The sequence below is a fragment of the Neurospora tetrasperma genome, assembly GCF_000213175.1.
Source record: "Neurospora tetrasperma FGSC 2508 unplaced genomic scaffold NEUTE1scaffold_5, whole genome shotgun sequence".
NCBI lineage: Eukaryota > Fungi > Ascomycota > Sordariomycetes > Sordariales > Sordariaceae > Neurospora > Neurospora tetrasperma.
The window spans coordinates 3,085,500-3,105,342 of NW_009799103.1; the positions used below are offsets into that span (position 1 = coordinate 3,085,500).

The 19,843-nt window shown below is 52.2% G+C and overlaps 5 protein-coding genes across 5 annotated transcripts; 4 read left to right on the plus strand and 1 right to left on the minus strand.

Moving 5' to 3' along the window:
- Positions 1–502: 502 nt before the first annotated feature.
- On the plus strand, positions 503–3,370 carry NEUTE1DRAFT_67730 (uncharacterized protein; the record flags this gene model as incomplete). Its single annotated transcript, XM_009855253.1, has 2 exons — positions 503–898; positions 971–3,370. The coding sequence occupies 2 exons, from the start codon at positions 503–505 to the stop codon at positions 3,086–3,088; spliced, it is 2,514 nt and encodes an 837-aa protein (XP_009853555.1).
- Positions 3,371–7,424: 4,054 nt separating this feature from the next.
- Positions 7,425–11,181, plus strand: NEUTE1DRAFT_148210 (uncharacterized protein; the record flags this gene model as incomplete). The annotated part of the gene is made up of 2 exons (XM_009855254.1): positions 7,425–9,885; positions 9,944–11,181. 2 exons carry the CDS (start codon positions 7,425–7,427, stop codon positions 11,107–11,109), a joined length of 3,627 nt encoding a protein of 1,208 aa, XP_009853556.1.
- A 1,615-nt stretch (positions 11,182–12,796) lies between these two features.
- On the minus strand, positions 12,797–14,654 carry NEUTE1DRAFT_47813 (uncharacterized protein; the record flags this gene model as incomplete). The annotated part of the gene is made up of 2 exons (XM_009854506.1): positions 12,797–13,225; positions 13,317–14,654. The coding sequence occupies 2 exons, from the start codon at positions 14,652–14,654 to the stop codon at positions 12,797–12,799; spliced, it is 1,767 nt and encodes a 588-aa protein (XP_009852808.1).
- A 1,936-nt stretch (positions 14,655–16,590) lies between these two features.
- On the plus strand, positions 16,591–18,489 carry NEUTE1DRAFT_117894 (uncharacterized protein; the record flags this gene model as incomplete). Its single annotated transcript, XM_009855255.1, has 2 exons — positions 16,591–17,620; positions 17,698–18,489. 2 exons carry the CDS (start codon positions 16,977–16,979, stop codon positions 18,143–18,145), a joined length of 1,092 nt encoding a protein of 363 aa, XP_009853557.1.
- On the plus strand, positions 18,480–19,822 carry NEUTE1DRAFT_67742 (uncharacterized protein; the record flags this gene model as incomplete). Its single annotated transcript, XM_009855256.1, has 3 exons — positions 18,480–18,509; positions 19,088–19,442; positions 19,532–19,822. The coding sequence occupies 3 exons, from the start codon at positions 18,480–18,482 to the stop codon at positions 19,606–19,608; spliced, it is 462 nt and encodes a 153-aa protein (XP_009853558.1).
- Positions 19,823–19,843: the final 21 nt, after the last annotated feature.

A 19,843-nucleotide genomic window follows, 5' to 3' on the forward strand; every position in this document is an offset into this window, starting at 1 on the left:
GCAACGCGACGGGAGGCATGGATGTTGGCTTTCTCGGGGTACTGTGTACGCGCCTGTGATGATGACGGAGTCGCACTCCCCGGCAATTTGCACGAGTTTTGGTTTGCTTGGGGCGGCACTTGAGGGGAGGCGCTACAAGAAATTATCGGGCCACGGCGGTTTGCTAGGTAAGCGAATAAATGCTGGAAGCTCCCGGACCCCACCATCAACGTCAACACTTTCAATTCAATCATTCCGGCCCTTCTTTCTGCTACCGACCCAAGTTGGCCCAACTGTCTCCCAATCGTTACATCATCCCTATTCAAAAACAGTTGTAGGGATTTGTTCTTCCTCTCACAGTATCTCGCAAGCCTCTTCCCCCCACGAAGACTGCAAAAATCCTAGAGCCCCCTTCATACCAACGAGTTTCCAACAGCGAGCCATTTCTAAGCACACCATCACCACAACAGGGTAGCAGTGACGAGTTTTTTTTTTCTTCAATCGGTCGAAATCTTTCGAAATCATGTCTTCAGCGGAGCAAGCAACCCCTCAGGGACCTAGAGGCGACAGCAACCGGGGCAGAGGCCGAGGACGCGGAGCAGCTCGAGGCAACCGCAGTCGGGGTGGTGGTGATGGTGCTGGTCGCGGTGGCGCTGGCCGTGGAAAGAGCAGAGGTGGAGGACAACAGGGTGCGGCACCTACACCTGCGCAGGACAGCTCATCCGGCGACAGCAACCCCACCCAGTGGAAGACACAACAGCAGCAGGAAGCACAAGACGACGACGACGCCGAGGTCTGCTTTATCTGTGCCAACCCCATCACCCACCACTCTGTTGCGCCTTGCGGCCATTCGACATGCCATCTCTGCGCCCTGCGACTCAGGGCACTTTATAAGAACAAGGATTGCCCGCATTGCCGAGTGAGTATAGTCATTCGAGACACATTAGGTCCCGTTTGGTTTGGGTAGCTGCTGACATGCGTAAACGTCCAGACTGCCGCTCCCTTCGTTATCTTTACCGACGACCCCAATAAACGCTTTGAAGAGTACACGAGCAAGGAGATCACAAGTACGGATGACAACATCGGGATCAAGTACGCGGGCGAGCACATTGTTGGGGATACTGTCCTTCTCCTGCGGTACAACTGCCCCGGCGGAGAGTGTGACTTTGCCGGTCTTGGTTGGCCCGATCTGCATCGCCATGTGCGCTCTGTTCACCATAAGAAGCTTTGTGACCTGTGTACGAGGAACAAGAAGGTCTTCACGCACGAGCACGAAATGTTTACCGATAAGGAGCTACGCGACCACATGAGCCGCGGCGACGATAAGCCTGGTGCTGTTGACCAGACTGGATTTAAGGGACATCCGCTCTGCGGCTTCTGCGGCGAAAGATTCTATGATAACGACAAGCTTTACGAACATTGCCGCAGCAAGCATGAGAGATGCTTCATTTGTGACCGTCGCGACTCTCGCCAACCGCATTACTATCGGAACTACGATGCTTTGGAGGAGCATTTCAAGCAGGATCATTATATTTGCCAGGAACGGGAATGTCTGGAAAAGAAGTTTGTCGTTTTTGACAGCGAGCTGGATCTGAAGGCTCACCAGCTTAGCGAGCACGGAAACTCGTTGTCCAAGGACGTAAGGAGAGACGCACGCGTGGTCGATATCTCTGGCTTCGACTTTAGATCTTCATACCAGGAGGAGCGTGGCGGCAGCAGCAGTGGCGGCAGAGGTCGCGGGGGAAGAGACGGACGAGGCGCACGCGGTCGGGATCCTAATGCCGAGGCATTGCCCGTCAGTACTGCTCAGCCTCTACGAAGAGACGAGCTTGCTTTCCAGCGGCAAATGGCTATTGCCCAGTCAGCATCCTCTGCTCGTCCGAGCGCGGGTCCTTCTTCCGGCACTCGTCCAGCCGGACAGACATCTGTGGTTCAGTCACGACCGTCCAGACCCCAACAGCAACGGGAGCAGCAACAACAGCAACAGCAACAGCCTATTATTGATGCCATGCAAAACCTTAGCGTTTCCGAACTCTCGTCTCTTACTCCTGAGCAGCGCGCTAGTCTTACGCGGCACGGTGCGGTGATTGAACGTGCTTCGAACCTCCTTGGCAACGACGCCACCAAGATCAACCAGTTTCGATCTTATATCTCGAATTTCAACAAGGGCTCGATGACTGCTGACCAGCTGATCGATGCCTTCTTCGCCCTCTTCTCCGAGACCTCATCCAATGCACTAGGTACTCTAGTGCGCGAGGTTGCTGAGCTCTTCGATGACAAGAACAAGGGCGCATCTCTCAACCGAGCATGGCAAAACCACCGCACCATCAACGAGGACTACCCCAGTCTTCCTGGCCTTGGTGGTATGCATGGAGCTACAACAGCAAGCAGCGGATGGGCGGCCGCCGCATCGGCGACCCCGGTTACTTTACACTCCAACGGAGGTCTAGCAAACGCCCAGTCACGACATTCCAACCACGTGTTGAAGCTTAAGAACAGCACCAGGATAGGCGGCGCTAGCGAGCGTGGCCTGGAGCGGACAGTCGCCTCGCTCCAGGCCGGTGGGTCGAGTAGCAGCAGCTCGAGCAGGCTCGTGCCCGGTACCAACGCCTACGCCGCCCAGGTACGTTCCACCGTGAACAACTCGGCGGCGTTCCCTGCTCTTCCTGGAGCCAAGAAGCCCGCCACCGCATCAGGCTTGTCCGGCTTTACTGCGGCCGCAGCCGGTGGGTCCTCATCATCTCGTCCCGCTCCCGTCGCTGCCCCTTCTGCTTCGCGAAGCAGCGGCAGCACGGCGACCACCATCGCCAGGAAGGTCGCCGGTGGCAGTGGCAGTATGCAGAAGCCCGGAAACGAGGACGCCTTCCCGGCACTTCCTGCGGCGCCCAAGCCAACCACTACTCTGTTCGGTTACGGCAGAGGTGCGGTACGGAGAGACTTTGGTCAGCCCAAGGAGACGGGATTTAACTGGAGCGCTGGAAGCGGAAGCGGCGGTGCGTCAGGCTCGTCTTCGGCTCAACAGGCTGGTGGTGAAGGTGATGCGGATGGCGCTGGTGGTGGGAAGGGCAAGAAGAAGCAGAAGAAGCAGGTTTTGGTGCAGTGGGGTTAAGTTCCTCAGACTTAGGAAGGATAAGATATGAATGTTGGTAGTGAATGGGTGGCTATGTAGTGGGAGGATGCATCCAAGGTTGAGGCATACATACTCCCGATAGCAAAGCGATGTCCAAAGTATCATCGACTGGAAATATTACAATAAAGCAGACTGAGACCACATACACTCTGGAGGAAGACGTGACATATAGGAAGCAGAGGAGGTCTTCAAAAACCAGGGCCTACATCGATAGGTAGCTTTGAAACAAAGAAGAACCATTCATAGCAGGCCCGGACCATGTAGCGAACGAAATCATTTTGCCGCATAGTACCGACGACGATGTACCCCGGATTTTTTTATTTTTTTTTCTCTCTCTTTCTTTCGTTGTGAAATGGCTACCGAGTTGTCCCCAAGAACTGAAGTGAGGGATGATGATCTACGATAACACGAATGCAGGAACGAGTTTAATGACGGGGTGACAGCCAGCCAGTCAGTCATACGTATGCAATACGCGCGTCTGTCTGTCTGTCTGCCCATGTAGGTACGTAAGTAGGTAGGTAAGGTAGGTAGTGTAGGGAACAAGAGAGAGAGAGAGAGAACTTGACAGCTGTCTTCGTTGAACTATGTACCACCCACCCTCCAGGGCATCGAGTCAAGTCACACAACGTCACTGTCGCTAATAGTGATATGTGTGGTATGTTCCCCAGATACTGTAAGTAGAGGTCTTTCAATTTCGGCTGCCTGGCCCGAGCTACTCCTCCGTTGCGTTGCGTTTCGTTTACACCGATACCCTATATGATTCAAGATCGTCGGGAGTCATGCTTCAATTTTGTGATGGTTGTTGATAGGTGTGTGGCAATGTGTGGGAGTTTTAGGGACGGGATATCAGCCATGATTGAGGTTTTTGTTTTCGTTTCGGAAGACGGAAAGGGGAATATGGGGAAACGGATGGGGAGAAATGTCAGGTTATGGTGCATCTATACTACTTGTATGTAGACAGTTTCGTTCATCATCGGGACAAGGGAACGCGGGGTGTGTGGTTGGAATTAGATCAGATGGAAAATGTTCCCCGTTCTAGGGAGATGTGATTGTTAATGATGTGATTGGATGATAGAATACCGGCAAGACAAGAAGAAAGAAAACCAAGAGACTACTGTGTAGGAAGCGAATTGGGATGGGATGACTGAATGAATGAAAAGAGATGGGATGAATGCGATATGAAAAGTAGGTACAATACGTCAAGTGGGGTAACTACTAACGAGCATATGTATATGCTCTAGGTAGGTAGGTATGCATGTGTTCGTGACTGCTTGTGCTTCTGCTTGATGTTTGATGCAATGTTTGTGATGGAAGAGCGGTCTCGGAATCGAACTGGCAAGTCGGAATAAAGAAAAAAAAAGAAAAAAGAATTTCTCCGACTTTGGTACCTAAGCATGGGCGGGCCAAAGCAAAGCAAAGCAGAGTCACGTCATTGGGACTACCTACATTGGTTCACAGTCATGCTTTTTTTTTTTCCACCTGTGTGTCGGTGTCTGGGTAGTTTGGTTGGTTGGTTGGTTGGTTGGTTATTCATTGTCTTGCATCTCAACAATTCTCTAACATGCACACAGACAGGTAAGTTCCAAGTGCTTGGCCAGTTGAAGGCTGAAGGCCGAAAAGAAAAGGAGGTGTAGGTAGGTAAACATCCATGTGCATGAGACATGACCCGCTTCCATTCTTCGACGGGGCTACATATAAGACTAAAACCTGCAGAACGTCGCTGATATGCGTGTTCGATAGAGAGTGGACGAACAAACTGGGGCATGGCTCCGAGTTTTGCAAGATTACATATCATTGTGTGCGCGTGTGTACATACCCAACGGTATCTAGCTAGGTATGATGATGATATCTGGCTGCTAAACACAAAGAATGAATAACCCGGGCGAAGAGTGAACGGTTATGGTGAGGATCAACAACAGCTCATGCCTACAAAACCATCAAACTGTCACTAGGGGTCACTGTCTCAGCAGTTGCAAGTTAGCAACTCGAGACAAGAGCAAGGGCAAGCAAGGGCTTGAGCTTGAGGTTTCGTGATGACGACTCGTCCCTTGTCTCGTCGGAAGTGGAAGAAAAAGAAGGATCATGATTCGTTGAATAACCTTCCCCTCCCCAGGTGGCCTGGCCTTTGCCCTAGAACCTATGTACTGTCAGAAGTCGACGAACCGTCCAAAACTCGAAAAAGGGTTGAGAGGGTCTGAGAGCGAGGGGTTCGACGTCCCCGGATCTAGCCCGGTCGTTTTCAAAGAACCTCCCTGTGGAGCCGTTTCCCCGTTTTTTTCCTTCCTCAGCCGTTTCCCGCTCCCGTTCCCGTCGAAGCTCGGGCACCGTCCGAGTTCTTGCAGTGCTTGTTTAGTACCCGCTGCGTCGGGTCACGATGCTTGGACGAACTGTTGACGGGTTTGGAATATGTGGGTGATGAATTGAGAAAATAAAGAAAACGGGGCTAGAGGTAGCTTAATAATACTCAAAAGCAAAAAGATCTGACACACCCACGTGCAATGTGTGTTGTCTTTGAAGTCAATCAATACTTGATACATTTTCTGGGATTCAGTTAAAAGGTGGGAAAGGTGCCGAGTGCCCGGCTTACGCAACTCAAAAACGGAGGACCGGCGGTTTGGGAACTTTAGTTGAGGGCGGGGGGTTCGGGCGGTCAGTGTCCCCCGTCTTGCAGTGATTTCTGTCCCTTTTTAGGTACAGGCAGTAGATGTAGCTCGAATCCTCTCGCTGTGGTCCCAGGCCTCAGCTGTAGGTACGCCGGACCACTCCTCCGTCAAGGGCAGGGCGATGACGTTTCATCCCACCATCCGTCCCTCTTTGTCGTTGACAGGAGCTGCAAAACTAGTTCTAGGTATCGATCACAAATGTTCAGAAATGGTCATGCACCGTTTGATTCGCTGCTTTTTGTAGTTGAGAGAGAATCAATATCTGCTACATAGGGCAATGTGCGGATACGAACAGTAAGAGCACAGTAGGTCAGTATCCTCAGGAGTGTGATCCATGGCGCATCTTGATGCTCTGTCTAGCCAGCCGTCGGTGATTTTCGAAACGGGAGGTTGCGGGTCAGCTGTTCCCTTGAGTATCTTGGTTACCTCTGAAGCCTCGAGAAATGGGTTATCGTGTACCCTCTTGCTGAGTGCCGCTTATGACGCCCTATGGATGTAATACGTACGCGGAATAACGAGTGTAGATGATGAACCTCGTTGTCGTAATCAATCAATCAATCAACTGATATTGTTTTCAATAGCTGGGGCCGATCCGAGATGGGGTCTCAATCGTAGGCTGGATGGGGGGTTCGAAGGGGTCCCCTGGCGAAGGAAAGGCACCGAGGGATCCACGGATTGCCCGGACACATGCTCGCTATCCAGGACTCCCTTACAACTAAGTCGTCGTTGCGCTGCGTAATCAGGGCACAGGCAGCACCGGGAGCGAACTTTGAGGCACTGCAGTCGGAACGTGATTGTGGGGAGTTCAGTTGGAGATGGTGGTTGAATTGTCGCTTTTTATATCGGAGCCATCCATCCATCCATCCATCTGTTCCGTTATAAGCATGGGGTGATTTACCTAGTACTTATTCAACGGCCAGCTATTCAGCCACCCCCTCTCTCCCTTTCACCCGCCCCATCGCTGCAGGACGTCACGGCCAGAAGTATCTCGCTAGCATAAAACACGCCAAAAGGTACTACATAATCGGATGTCCTGTACTGCATGCAACCCTTCCCTTCCACCCGATTTCTAGTGTACAAGTCACACACACGGGCACACATAAACAAAGGGGTCGGAATCCAGCTGCTTCCATACAAATCCATCTGCCACCCTTTCCTCCATTGGCCTTTCACCATCTCTTTCTCTTCTTCCTCAATTCTTCCCACCGCCAAAACAAACCCACACTTGGTCTGAGCTCTGGACCGCGCCAAGACCGCACAACTGAACCTAACCAAACTCGACTCCGCCAAAGGGAACCAACATCCACAAGCAATACATACTTAGAGGTAGCTCTACCCGGTATTAGTATTTATCTAGACTCTACCCACCAACACACGCAGCCCAGCAGACGCCCGCACGCATACGGACTCCACGGCAACCACCCGACACCGCCTGCCTCTACATATCTAGACCGCACTCCCCAACACGACCGACCGACGGCTTCCACGCACCGAAACACACCCCGCGACCTGCATATTTCTACGCGCGCACACACACCAGAAGAAAAAAGAAAAAAAACACCAACAAAGACTATAGGCAGTCCTTGCCTTGGATGTACTCCTAGGTCTGCTTCGGCCTTACCACTATCAGTATCCGCATTGTTGTCCCCAAGATGTTGCGACGGCCGTCCGGCCACGTCGCTTGCCGGCCCGAAGTCCTCCTGGCGTTCGCTTTCCTCCTAGTTAACTTGCAATGGCTCCAACTCGTTGATGCTCAGCCGCAGCGTCATGCGAGGTCCCCCCGCGAGGACGACGATCATGCCGTCCCCAACATTGCTACCTTGTCTACCCTGACAGGAGGTCGCCCCCAACCCGTCATCGAGACGCCCCGAACTCACGGCCGTGGCAAGCGGACCGTAGTCGAGATCGCCGACGGGCCCAAAACCGAATCTATCCGATTGAGCTACCATGCCCAATCCGACAACACCAATAACAACAACCACGCCGACTTGATTTCTAACAATGCGCGCGCCAACGCTCTTGCTCCGGACTCGTCCGTTCGAGCACCTCTGACCCAATCCAACAAGGTCGGCTCCTTGGGGGCCGAGCTCTCGCAGCATCAGATTGCGCGGAGCTTGGAGGACTGGGAAGTGGAAGACTTTGTGCTTCTGGCGACCGTTGACGGAGATCTGTATGCCACCGACCGCGTTCGTGGCGAGGTGCGCTGGCACTTCAAGGCCGACCACCCCATGGTGGAAACTCGGCACTTCCGAACCTCTCGCTCCCCCGTCGATGAGGACTTCCACGAGATGGATCACTGGATCTGGATAGTGGAGCCCACAAGGGACGGCGAGATGTACATCTGGAGACCGAGCGACTCGGGTCCCCAGCTGACCAAAATGACTATGACCATGAAACAGCTGGTTGAAACCTACAGCGGCCTCCATATGAACGGGATCGTTTACACGGGCGAGAAGAGGACCAACATGGTGACTCTCAACGCCGCGACCGGCGCCATGATCAAAAACTTGGGTCCCAGAGGTGTCAACATCAACAAGGTCGAGTCCGAGCGATGTCTTAGAGAATACGCCCTTGGAAACAGCGTCACCAGCGAGTGCAGCAACAGAGAAACCATCACCCTCGGCCGTACCGAATACATTGTTGGTGTGTATCGCACCGACGGCAGCCCCATTGCATCCCTCAAGTATTCCGAGTGGGCCCCCAATGTGTTGGACGGCGACTTGGGCCAGCAACATTCAGCTACACCAGACAAGCGCTATATCACTGGCAAACCAGACGGAACCTTCTTTGGCTTTGGCCTTGATCGGGAGAATGGTGACCGGCCGCTCTTCTCCCACCAGCTCACTTCCCCTGTCGCTCGCGTCTTTGATGTCCTGCGTCGTCAGTGGAATCCGACCGGCAGCAGCGACACCGACCTGATTATCCTTCCCCAGCCCCTTTTCCCTGTTAATCCCGCAATTTCACGCCTTCGCAGCACAAAGGTTTTCGTCAACCATACTGAGGAGGGTAGCTGGTATGCTCTTTCGGGAACTCAGTATCCCCTCATCCTCCATGCCCCACCTGCCCCCATTCACAAGTTTTGGTCGTTGGAAGGTTTGAACGAAGACAAACTGTCCGAAGCACTCGTCGGCACTCATGATCTGCCTGACTGGCGAATCCCCAAGGAGATCAACCGCCTAGTGCCACTTTTAGATGCGCCTCCTTCTTCCGCCGGAGACGCCGTTATTACTGGTAACCCCACGGTTCCTTCGTCAGCAGGGGCACTGCCCGGCCTACCAGCACCGGATACTGCTACGGCACTGCCTGTGCAAGCCTCTGACTTTTTTCTCAACCCCTTTACTCTTCTGGTTGGAATTGTGGTTGTCATTGCCGTATGGACAAGGGCCTGGATACCTCAGTCATCCAAGAAAGGCTACTCCTTGGAAGGTTTCCTGGATTTTATGAGAACGCTCGGGAGGAAGGTTGTGGACCTCACGCGCTTTAGGATTCACGTTGTTCGTACAGAGCCGACACCAACCGTGACTGATATCACGCCGCGCTTGGAGGCGGCTAAGGAGGAAAGCAGTAAGCCCGATCCCTCCTTGGCAGACTCATCCGCCGGGGATTCTGGCTCAGATGAAGGGCTGGCAAAGAAGGAAGTGACGTTTGCCGACCTTCCTAAATCATCTGAGACGCCACCGCCCGGTGATACAAATGACGCTCCTGCTGAAGTTGTCAAGCCGAAGAGGAAGGCTCACAGAGGTCGCCGCGGCGGTATCAAGCACCGAAAGGGTCCTAGAAATGAGAACACCCAGTCCCGTGATGACGAACCCCCTGAGCCCACTGTGGACGAAGTCGTCAAAAAGGCTCAAGAGATCGGCCAACAGCCAAAGTTGGAGCCAGACGTCATAACCATTCCAAATGGTGTCGATAATGTTTCTGGCCCTATTCTGAAGATGGGCAGTCTGGAGGTCAACCAGGAGCAACAGCTCGGCATAGGAAGCAACGGTACCATCGTTTTCGCCGGAAAGTGGGATGGACGTGATGTTGCCGTGAAGCGCATGCTGGTCCAATTCAATGAGATTGCGAGTCAGGAAACCAAGTTGCTGAGAGAGAGTGACGATCATCCGAACGGTGAGTGGTATCAGCATGTGAACTTGATCGGTCATGTCGCCCTTACTAACTGTCGCAGTCATCCGGTATTTTGCTCAACAACAGTCTGCCGGATTCCTTTACATTGCTCTCGAACTCTGCCAGGCCTCCCTCGCAGATGTCATCCAGCGGCCCAGTATGTTCCGTGAACTTGCTCAAGCGGGTGAGCGCGACATGCCGGGAGTTTTGTACCAGGTCGCCAAGGGGTTGAGCCATCTGCACAGTCTTAGGATCGTTCATCGTGACCTCAAGCCCCAAAACATCCTTGTCAACATGGGTAAAGATGGTCGCCCGCGCATTCTCGTTTCTGACTTTGGCCTTTGCAAGAAGCTGGAAGGTGGACAGTCGTCGTTTGGCGCTACTACCGCCCACGCGGCTGGTACAACAGGCTGGCGTGCCCCGGAACTGTTGCTTGACGACGATGGAGGCCCTGGACCAGGTGCCACGATGACTTTTACCGACCCTGGTTCCAGCATGCACAGTGCTTCCGGTACAGGTTCTGGAGTTGTGGGAGCTGGTGTCAATGTGCGCCGCGTCACCCGAGCGATCGACATCTTTTCTCTTGGTTTGGTCTTCTTCTATGTCCTCACCAAGGGACATCACCCTTTTGACCTCGGTGATCGGTATATGCGCGAGTCGAACATTCGCAAAGGCAAATATGACTTGCAACTCCTTGAAGTCCTCGGCGACTACGCTCATGATGCCAAAGATCTCATTGAGAGCATGCTGAACAGCAACCCCAAGAAACGGCCCACTGCGATCGGGGTCATGGCTCATCCCTTCTTTTGGAGTCCCAGGAAACGCCTCAATTTCCTTTGCGACGTCTCGGATCACTTTGAAAAGGAACCCCGTGATCCTCCCTCGACAGCACTTGCATTGCTAGAGGAGCAGAGTTCTTGCGTGATTACCAATGGTGATTTCCTCAAGGCCTTGCCCAGGGAGTTTGTTGAATCACTGGGCAAACAGCGCAAGTACACAGGCAATCGTATGCTTGATCTCCTGCGGGCGCTACGCAACAAGAAGAACCACTACGAGGACCTTACTCCCCAGCTTAGGAAGATGGTCGGGCCATTGCCGGAAGGATACCTCGGTTTCTTTACGACACGCTTTCCCAACCTTCTGATCAAATGCTGGGAAGTGATTGCGGATCTTGACCTGGAGGAATCGGATCGGTTCAAGGAGTACTATGAACCAGCTGGGTTGTAGCGGATGTGTATTTTGTTTATCACTGTTCTTTGTATTCCTTCCAGCGCATTTACCAATTTACATGCTTTTTCTAAAAGATATCCTTCCACTCTTCCATGCGTCGTACATCAACCTTTCCTCCGTAGCTGACCTTTGGCTCTTGAACGCATCTCGCATCACGTACCGACCGACGGGCAATTCAGTCTCCGAACGTTCGGGACCCTTCGACCCAGGCCCTCAAGCATACGTTTGGTTCGGAAGATTATCCTCATCCCCGTCCACCTCCATATCAATACCACCATCAACATGTCTTACTTACTTCGTAGGCACGACTGTTTCTTTTGTCCTATTCAGTGTTATTCTCTTATTGCTTCTCATGGAAGACAACCTAGGAAAGAAAGAAAAAAAAGAAGAAAGATAGGAAGAAGATACAAAAAACATACAACACCAGGGATTCGCTGGTCGTCACCGACCCAACTACTAGTCTGGCCCTCACTGGCTTATCTATGGGAGAGCGGACGGGATCCCGAGTTTTCCAGTGGGTATGGTCGTATGTAATTGTTGATTGTCCAAGTTCTGCTTATAGAAGCAATGTAAGTGAACCTCGGGCCTTCCTCTTCCCCCTCGCCCATCCGCTTTCCGTTTGCTGTAGTCCACGCTTCGGCTGAAGCCCCTATTCTACTTTGCAACGGGTATCTTTAAGACTTTTGGATATCCTAGGGCCCTTGGTAGGTTAAATCACAGGAGTTTCCTATGGAAAAGTTGTTGTACATCAGATTACTTCGAACCGTCATTTCGATCAAGGGTTATATATGTATCCGACTGGCTTCATCAAGGTCGTCATTGACGAGTAGTAGTATGATGTATGCCCATAACCCACCCATCCTCATTTCCCATAAATATAGTAGGTACCTATCATAGCATGGGTATACCCCATCTGCGAGAAACGAAAAGTGAAAGCGAAGGTGGTAAGAAACATGACTATAATGTTCTTTTCCTCTGCAAGCAACAAACGCTTTCTTGTTGTGTGTCCCCAACCCAGTCCAGCAACCCCAACTATAACAGCTTCCGAAAACCCAGGATAACTAGAACCGAATGTACATATCGAATCATAAGCCGGTCGATCGCCATAATCATTATTACCATAATAAGTAAACTACCATGATGTGCTGAGCTTGAAGGAAGGCAGTTTACAAAGAAAACGCCGAAAAATGATGCACTATTGTCTTCCTGTCCTAGGTCCAGCATTCTTTGTCCCTTTAAGCCTTCAACCTAGCTATGATTCTTGTTTTTTTTTTTCTTCACTGCCCTGACTCGTTTGTCCTACAACCAAGCCATCATTCCGTCCGGTTCCGCTATCATACCCCAGCTGGGGTATTCGTCAGGCAGGTCTACAAAGCCGACGGCTGACTAGGTAGCGTTGTAGACTTGACGAGTAGGTCACCACAGCTGTTATCATCATAGGACCCTTCTGTACTGTGCATTACTATCCTGCCTTTTTTCCCAAATTTAAGGACACGCCACTCCACAAGTTCAAGTCAAGTCCCTTTTGCTACGGTGCAGCCTACCTAGTAACCCCTCATACTTGGAAAAAAAAAAAAAAAACAAGAGTTGATAATATTTACTCAAACAAACATCGACTGGTCCCCGCCAGATATCGCAACCTGCCTTTCCTATTTTTGTTCCGACCTTCCCACTTTTATCAAATTCAAATCCCCGAATCCTCCTGCGGGAAAGCCTGCGTGCCCACGTTATCCGACCAAGTCTGACAAATGTCATTGAACTGCGTCCGATCGGAATCGCTCACGTCCGCCTGGATGTCCGCCTCGCGCTCGAGGAACTCTAGGCTCAGCCCTTCGCTGGCGTGCCAGGCAATGTGGCAGTGACAGAGCCACGCGCCGGGGTTGTCGGGCATGAAGGCGATGGCGAGGTAGCCGTTGCCGGGGAGGGCGGCGACGTCGCGGCGCGGGGGGTTCTTGGTCTTGAAGCTCTGCGGAGAGGTGGCGGCATCAAAGGTGCCGGTGGATTGGTCGAGGATCCAAAAGTCGTGGCCGTGTAGGTGGATGGGGTGCTCGAGACCGAGGTTGGATTGGTCTTGGATGACGAGGACGATCCATTCATTGTCGGTGGTGGTTTTCTTTGGAGAAGAGGGGATAGGTTAGTCAGGGGTGTGTCTGATGGGATGGGAGTAATGGAAAAAAAACAAAAAAAACGAGGAAGCAGCTTACATTGATGGCGAGAACGTTGTAATCGGTTGGAAACAGGCTCTCGCCGTTGAACACTTGTTTCAAGGTCGGGTTGTTCCAGTCGATGAGCAAACTACTTGTGTTGATGGTCCAGTGAACGTAATTTGTCGTTGAAATATTCAAGTACGTGTCAAAGCTCTTTTGGATATTGGTGACATCCATCTTGAGATGGGGGACAAGCGATGCCAGAGGTTCATCAAGGCAATCGCTGCTGACGGTGACATCACTGGTCGAGGTCGGGTCCAATGTGCTGCTGGCATTATATCGAAGGACCGAGGTGATGCTGTCGGGGTTTACATTTGGCTGGCAAGCGTTCAACCACCCGGCACGTACCCAGTAGTTGTCCACTGCCTGGTTGGCATGGAAGATGATATCGTACCGCTGGCCCTCGGTGAGTTTCAAGCTGGAGGTGCTGTAGGGCTTGATGGGAACAAGATCAGCAGCGATAACCTTCAACTTGTGCTTGTCAATGCTGAACTGGAACACACCATCGACAGCCGCATTGACCAAGCGAAGACGGTACTTCTTGCCCTTCTCAACCACAGTTGTTAACTTGACTCCACGTCCGGTACAATTCGGGTCCGTTGATGAGTTACTGCAGTCGAATTTGTTGGTTCCGTTGATGAGACCACTTTCCAGGGCTGGAGGCTGACCATTCCGGGCGGCAAACCACCGAGTAAAGACATCAACATGGGACCAGTCGGAGAGAAAGAGATGGCCCAGATCCTCGTCGTAATTGGCAGTCGCGGGTCCGTTGAAGATCATGCCACCAAAAACACCGTTCGCGTACTGTAGACTGAAGTGACTGTGGTACCAGGTTGACCCGTACTGGCTAACCTTGAACCTGTAAGTCATGGACTGCCCGATAGCGATGGCGCATTGAGTGATCCCTGGAACACCATCGTAGATGTTGCTACCCGATTGACGAAGACCATGCCAATGGATGCCTGTGCCGTTGGACTTTAAGTTGTTGGTAACATGAATGATCAGACTGTCACCCCAGTCGGCAAAAATGGTAGGACCCGGGACCGTCCCATTGATCGTTTGACATTGGCGAGCGTAGCCGTCTGGCGCACAATCTCCTTCCTCTACCGACAACCAATACTCGCGAGTGACTCCCGTGTCCGGCGTTTCATCGTAATAGTTCGTATCGATGGAGTAGTTTCCCCAGCAGCTTCGTGATTTGTTTGTGTTGTCACATGCGGCCCGAGGAAGGAGGTGGTAGTCGAGTTGTGGTGGTGTTTGCCGTAGAGCATGGAGAGAGGAGGAAGACACACTCGCCGCAAGGGCACTGAACACGCAACCAAGCGCTGACTTCATCCCGGAATGTAAGGAAATGCGGATAGTGGCTTTGCTGGCGGATGCGTCGGTTGAAGGTGAAGGGCCTGGGGTAGGGAGAGGATCACCAGGCATATAACAAGCCCGGCGGGTAACATGGATACCAACAGGGACGAGACATGAGGATCAGTGAGTTCAACAACCATGGATTGTTTATAACTAGCCCATATAACTCGACATCGCTTCCGCAAGACTCAGGGGGGGGTCGTTGTTTCCTGCAGTCTACTCTCACCAGTGCGTGATCTGCGCATCATGTGTCATAATAAGGCGAGGTGGCCAGGACGGCCGCGAAACTACGCGAACCATGACTTGCTCTAGCGCAGACAGTTGATGAATTGCGCAGCCCGGTGAAGGAACGGCCGGTGCCTTCAAAGCCACTACGTCCGACCAATGCGTGGCGGACCCGAGCTTTCAAGTGATGTTGGAAAGGACTTGTGCAGAGACGAGCACTCATAAGACAGCTCGCTCTGATCATTGGCACGGTATGCCTAGTATTTCCAAAATGAGAGCTTGACTGATGGGTGTCTACCGAAGTGCTCCGTTTCGAAGGCCATGCAACCAAGTGCACGTAGGGCCATGTACCTCGCGACATCTGGCCCTTCATCTGCCGACTTGTGTGTTAGTTCGGGTCGCTAGCGAGTCTCGACATCAGTCAGACGCCTGGCTATTGTGTGCTAGAGTAGAGCTCGCACGCTTGTTGGAGCCTTTGGTCCGTCTGAGTGTAAAACCGAATGGTTGATCCGAGGAGAAAGCCCATCGAGAGGGTATAGGGGAGCAATATATGTGACTCTTGACATGCACTCTTTCGTGAGAATGATTTCAAGGGCGACGAAGTGTGAGGTCACTCTTGAGGCTTAGATCGTGGGCGCAGGGAACGAGAAGGCTGTACCATGACCCAGGGGCGAAGCTAATCAGGTCGCATATACATCACAGGCGAGTGAAGCTCGAGGAAAGAGGATTCGCGACAACAACGGGTATTGAGTAGCCTGGAGCTTTTGTTCACATGTGCTGTTTGAATCAAAACTCGGTTTCGCGATCTGGCAAAGGCTGTCAGCCTCAAACAATGGCAATGTCATGAAGGCAACCTAGAAGGGTTTTGGTTTGGGTTTGGTGGTGATCAGTCTGTGATGCTGGATTCGCTCGACTGGTGGATTCTGGCGAATCCCGAGACCGGAGTTTTGCGTGTAACTCTGTACCTACCAAAAAAAAAAACTCGGCTCGAAAACGAGGAACGGTCCGGCAACGCAGGGTTGGAATTCTGCCATGGGCGTTTGGCTGTATGTAGGTACGTGGTTGTCGATGCAACTGGCAGACCTTTAACCCTGCGTTGCCAGCCCTTTCGTTTCTCCATCATCCGAATACATGTCACCAGCTCAAGTCATTAACTCGGAGACGTCCGAAGTGTGGCTTTGCATGACATGGCTCAGACGATTTCTATGCTCAGAAGCCTTTGAAGCACGTATCGACAGCCCATGGGCCAGTGAGATGCAGTCGGATGTGCTTCAGCCACCCACAGGACAGACAGGACGTCGGAGATGGAGCGCAGACAGACGTCGGGTGAGGCGAGGGCCTCGTTGCCGGCAGACATCACCCGAGCTCAGATGACTAGAAAAGTCATTAGCCTGATGGACTTTCTCAGTCTGGCAGAATGTATGGGGTGACGTAGAGGTACTCACAGCACCTTGGACCGAGTAAGCGAAACAGCTGAGGCGGACATGGAAGTATAAGTCAGGGAGCTGAGCCACTTAGCATAACATGAACAGTCAGTCACCGGGAAACTGCCTGGGAAGCCAGTCGAATATAAGTGCGGATGGGCGAAGAATGAAGGGTCGGTGACATTTTCAATGTGAAGGTGAAAGAGAAAGTGGTGGCAGTTGGGACATGGAATGAGACGGGAAGAAATGATACGGGAAGGAACCCAGGCCATCAGCCACTGCCTAGCCCACTGAGCTACAGTGTGGCGCTGCCCTGAAGCTAACGGCGGTTAGGCCCGTTACCCCCCCGCACAGTTCCTGATCAACATGGAACCGTCGCGTAGCCCCCCAAGCCCCCCACGTGGACCACGTTTTCCCTTCAGGTTGCTGCTTAAGGTACCTTATCTCCTGTTTCGTCCAATCTTTCCCCTTCAAACATCATTCATCAAACGGAAAACACCCAAACTTCGAATAATCACGCCACGAGCTTTGGCGCGCTCTCGAGTCTCCTGTTTGCCGTCAACACCCCTCAACAACAAAAGAGGTTTTGGCCAGCTCGTTATTCAACGATAGCTCGACGTCATCGGTCTCCATTTCATCCACAAGCACGATGAGCACTCAACCCTCAGACAATGCGGAGCCTGGAACCACTCCGGCTGCCGTCAGCACTGACGCCGGCAACGAGAATACACCAACTGTCACCGGATCCGAACCAGATGCTGCCAAACACACCGAAGAGGAACCGAAAGTAGTCAATCCCACTGAACCCCAGCCGACAGCACCAGTCGACAACGAGCCCAAACCCGCCGCTGCCCCCGCTCAAGACACCGACTCTCCCGCTGATGTCAAGGACTCGGTGTCAACAACAGCGGGTGAGCTTCCTCCCCTCGTCCAGCTGTGGAAGGCTGCCGAGGGCCATCCCCATTTCGAGATTTGGGGCGTCCCCCTCTCGGACCCCGAGAGACACATCCCGACCCAAATCATTTTCCAGAAATTCCTAAATGCCAACGATGGACAAGTCGAAAAGGCCAAGGATCAGCTGCTCAAGACGCTCGACTGGCGCCAAAAGACACAGCCTCAGCAGCTGCTCAGGAAGATGTTTTCCAAGGCCAAGTTTGATGGTCTGGGCTACGTCACTACCTACACAGCCGGCGACGAGCCTGCTGTCGACGAGCCCGAGCAAAAGGAGGTGTTCACTTGGAACCTCTACGGCAGTGTCAAGTCTCTCGACGAGACCTTTGGCAACCTTCAAGAGTAAGTCCCATACCACCTTCTCCATCCCTGCTGTCTGCTTTACGCTTGTCATGTCGCTCACGCTTGGTGCTCCAAAGGTTTGTGGAGTGGCGTGTTGCCCTCATGGAGCTTGGTCTTATGGAAATCAACATTGGGGGGGCCATCAAGCCCATCACGGCCGACTACGACCCCTACAAGATGACTCAGGTCCATGACTACAAGGGCATCAGTTTCTTGCGTCAAACCGACGTGGCCAAGGCGGCCAGCAAAGAGTGTATCAAGGTGTTGGGCGACAACTACCCCGAGCTGCTCAAGGAAAAGTTCTTCCTTAACATCCCTGCCATCATGGGCTTCTTCTACGGCCTCATGAAAATGTTTGTCTCCAAAAAGACGTTGAATAAGTTCCATCCCATGTCTAGCGGCACAAACCTTGCAAAGGAGTTTGTCAACACCAAGGTCGACGGGTTGGGCGACAAGCTCCCTGCTGAGTATGGTGGCAAGGGCGCGGACTTGAAGACACTGGGCAAAGCACCTATTGTCCAGTAGAGGACCTAAGGTCCCGTCATAAAGGTAATGCGGCGACCAAGGATGTTTGATGATGAACGTGTTGCTGGTCTGGGCAAAACGTATGAAGCGAAAAGAGGGAGGGAAAAGTCTGTGATATGTTCGACCATGGTGCCTGTCTTCGTTACTAATGTTTCACGCTCTACTGCCTATTTGATAGGCATCTTTTCTTTTCTACTAGAACTAATGGCGACATCTCACTAATACCGGCAGTATGGCCTCAAAAACCGTTTTAGCAGCCTAGGTAGAGATTTCAGAACAGGTCAAAAAGGCCTTTGTTTCCGAACCTGGGGCGGTCACACCAACACAAATTTCCATGTCTTCTCAACCAAGCAAGGCTTCGGAGGTAACCCAACGCCGTGATACTCACCAGACTGTAGTGCACCATCATATCGTGCATTATCCTAGTGTGCAGATCAAAAGCACGACGCAGGTCTCTCCAATGGCGATGAGGACCCCGCAGTGTGACTCTGTCCAACCTGAAGCTGAAACCGGATACCTTTATCCATCATCATCATCATCTTCATCACCACCATCACTCTACGACATTTATGTGGTCGTTAATGTATGCTTTCACAATAGCAACTTGCTACCATTCATCATCTCCTTGACATATAGACTTCATATAAGCAAACAGCAGCCTCACACCCCCCTCAAGCTGAAGACACTCTCCAAATCAAATCCGCCATAATGATTACCGGACTTCATCACGTTCGTAGTCCCTGTCCTCCTCTATCATTCCATTCGATCGATCGATCCCATCCCATCTTCCTTTCTCCCTAACTTACCTCCTCCTCCCCCACCACCTCTTATTTCATCTTTTTTTTTTTTTTTTTTTTTTTTGGCCTTTTCTTTCACTCACAACACCCCCATCCCCATCCCCACCCCCATCCCCATCTTACATATCATACTCACCACCACCAGGTAAACATCCTCGTCCCCCCTTCCACCTTGCATCTCGCCACCTCTTTCTACGGCACCACCCTCGGCCTTATTCCCCGGCCCGTCCCGGCTTTGCAACAAGGCACCTTGGCTTGGTTCGATTTTTCTTTGCAAGAGTCAGGTGTTCAACAACAACAACAACAACAGCTGCATTTTGCGCTAGGTCGACCCGATATCGATTTCACGCCCGAGGCTAGAAATGCCGATAGACACCCTTGCTTCCGAGTGGGGAACGCGGAGAAACTGAAAGAACTGCAGGAGAGGATTTGGGAGCATTATAAGCGGGGAGGGGAAGGGGCGCCGATGGAGTGTGATGAGCCGGGGACGGTGGGGAGTGGTGAGTTATCTATTTTCTTCTTCTTTTTTGGGGGGGAGGAGATAGGGGGGACAAAGGGGGTATTTGGGCTGATGCTAACGCAGTTGTAGGTCATCAGGGGGTGGAGTACCCAAAGAGATTCTTTGCGAGGGACTATGCGGGGAATAGGCTGGAGTTCAGCCTTTAGTTCTCTTAAGTGTGAGGTGCAATGGAAGTGATGGAGGACGACGGGATCAGAGGGTGGACCATATCGAGACGAGACTTCAGTTACATGCAGGGACCGGGTATACGCTGTTAATGCATGTCTGACAGATGCAGTCTACTTGGGGCATCTCCATCTTTCACGGAAAATCAACGTTTCTTCGGGTACGGGACGTCCTGCCATGCTAACTGGACCCATCAACCATCATCTACGCCGATAC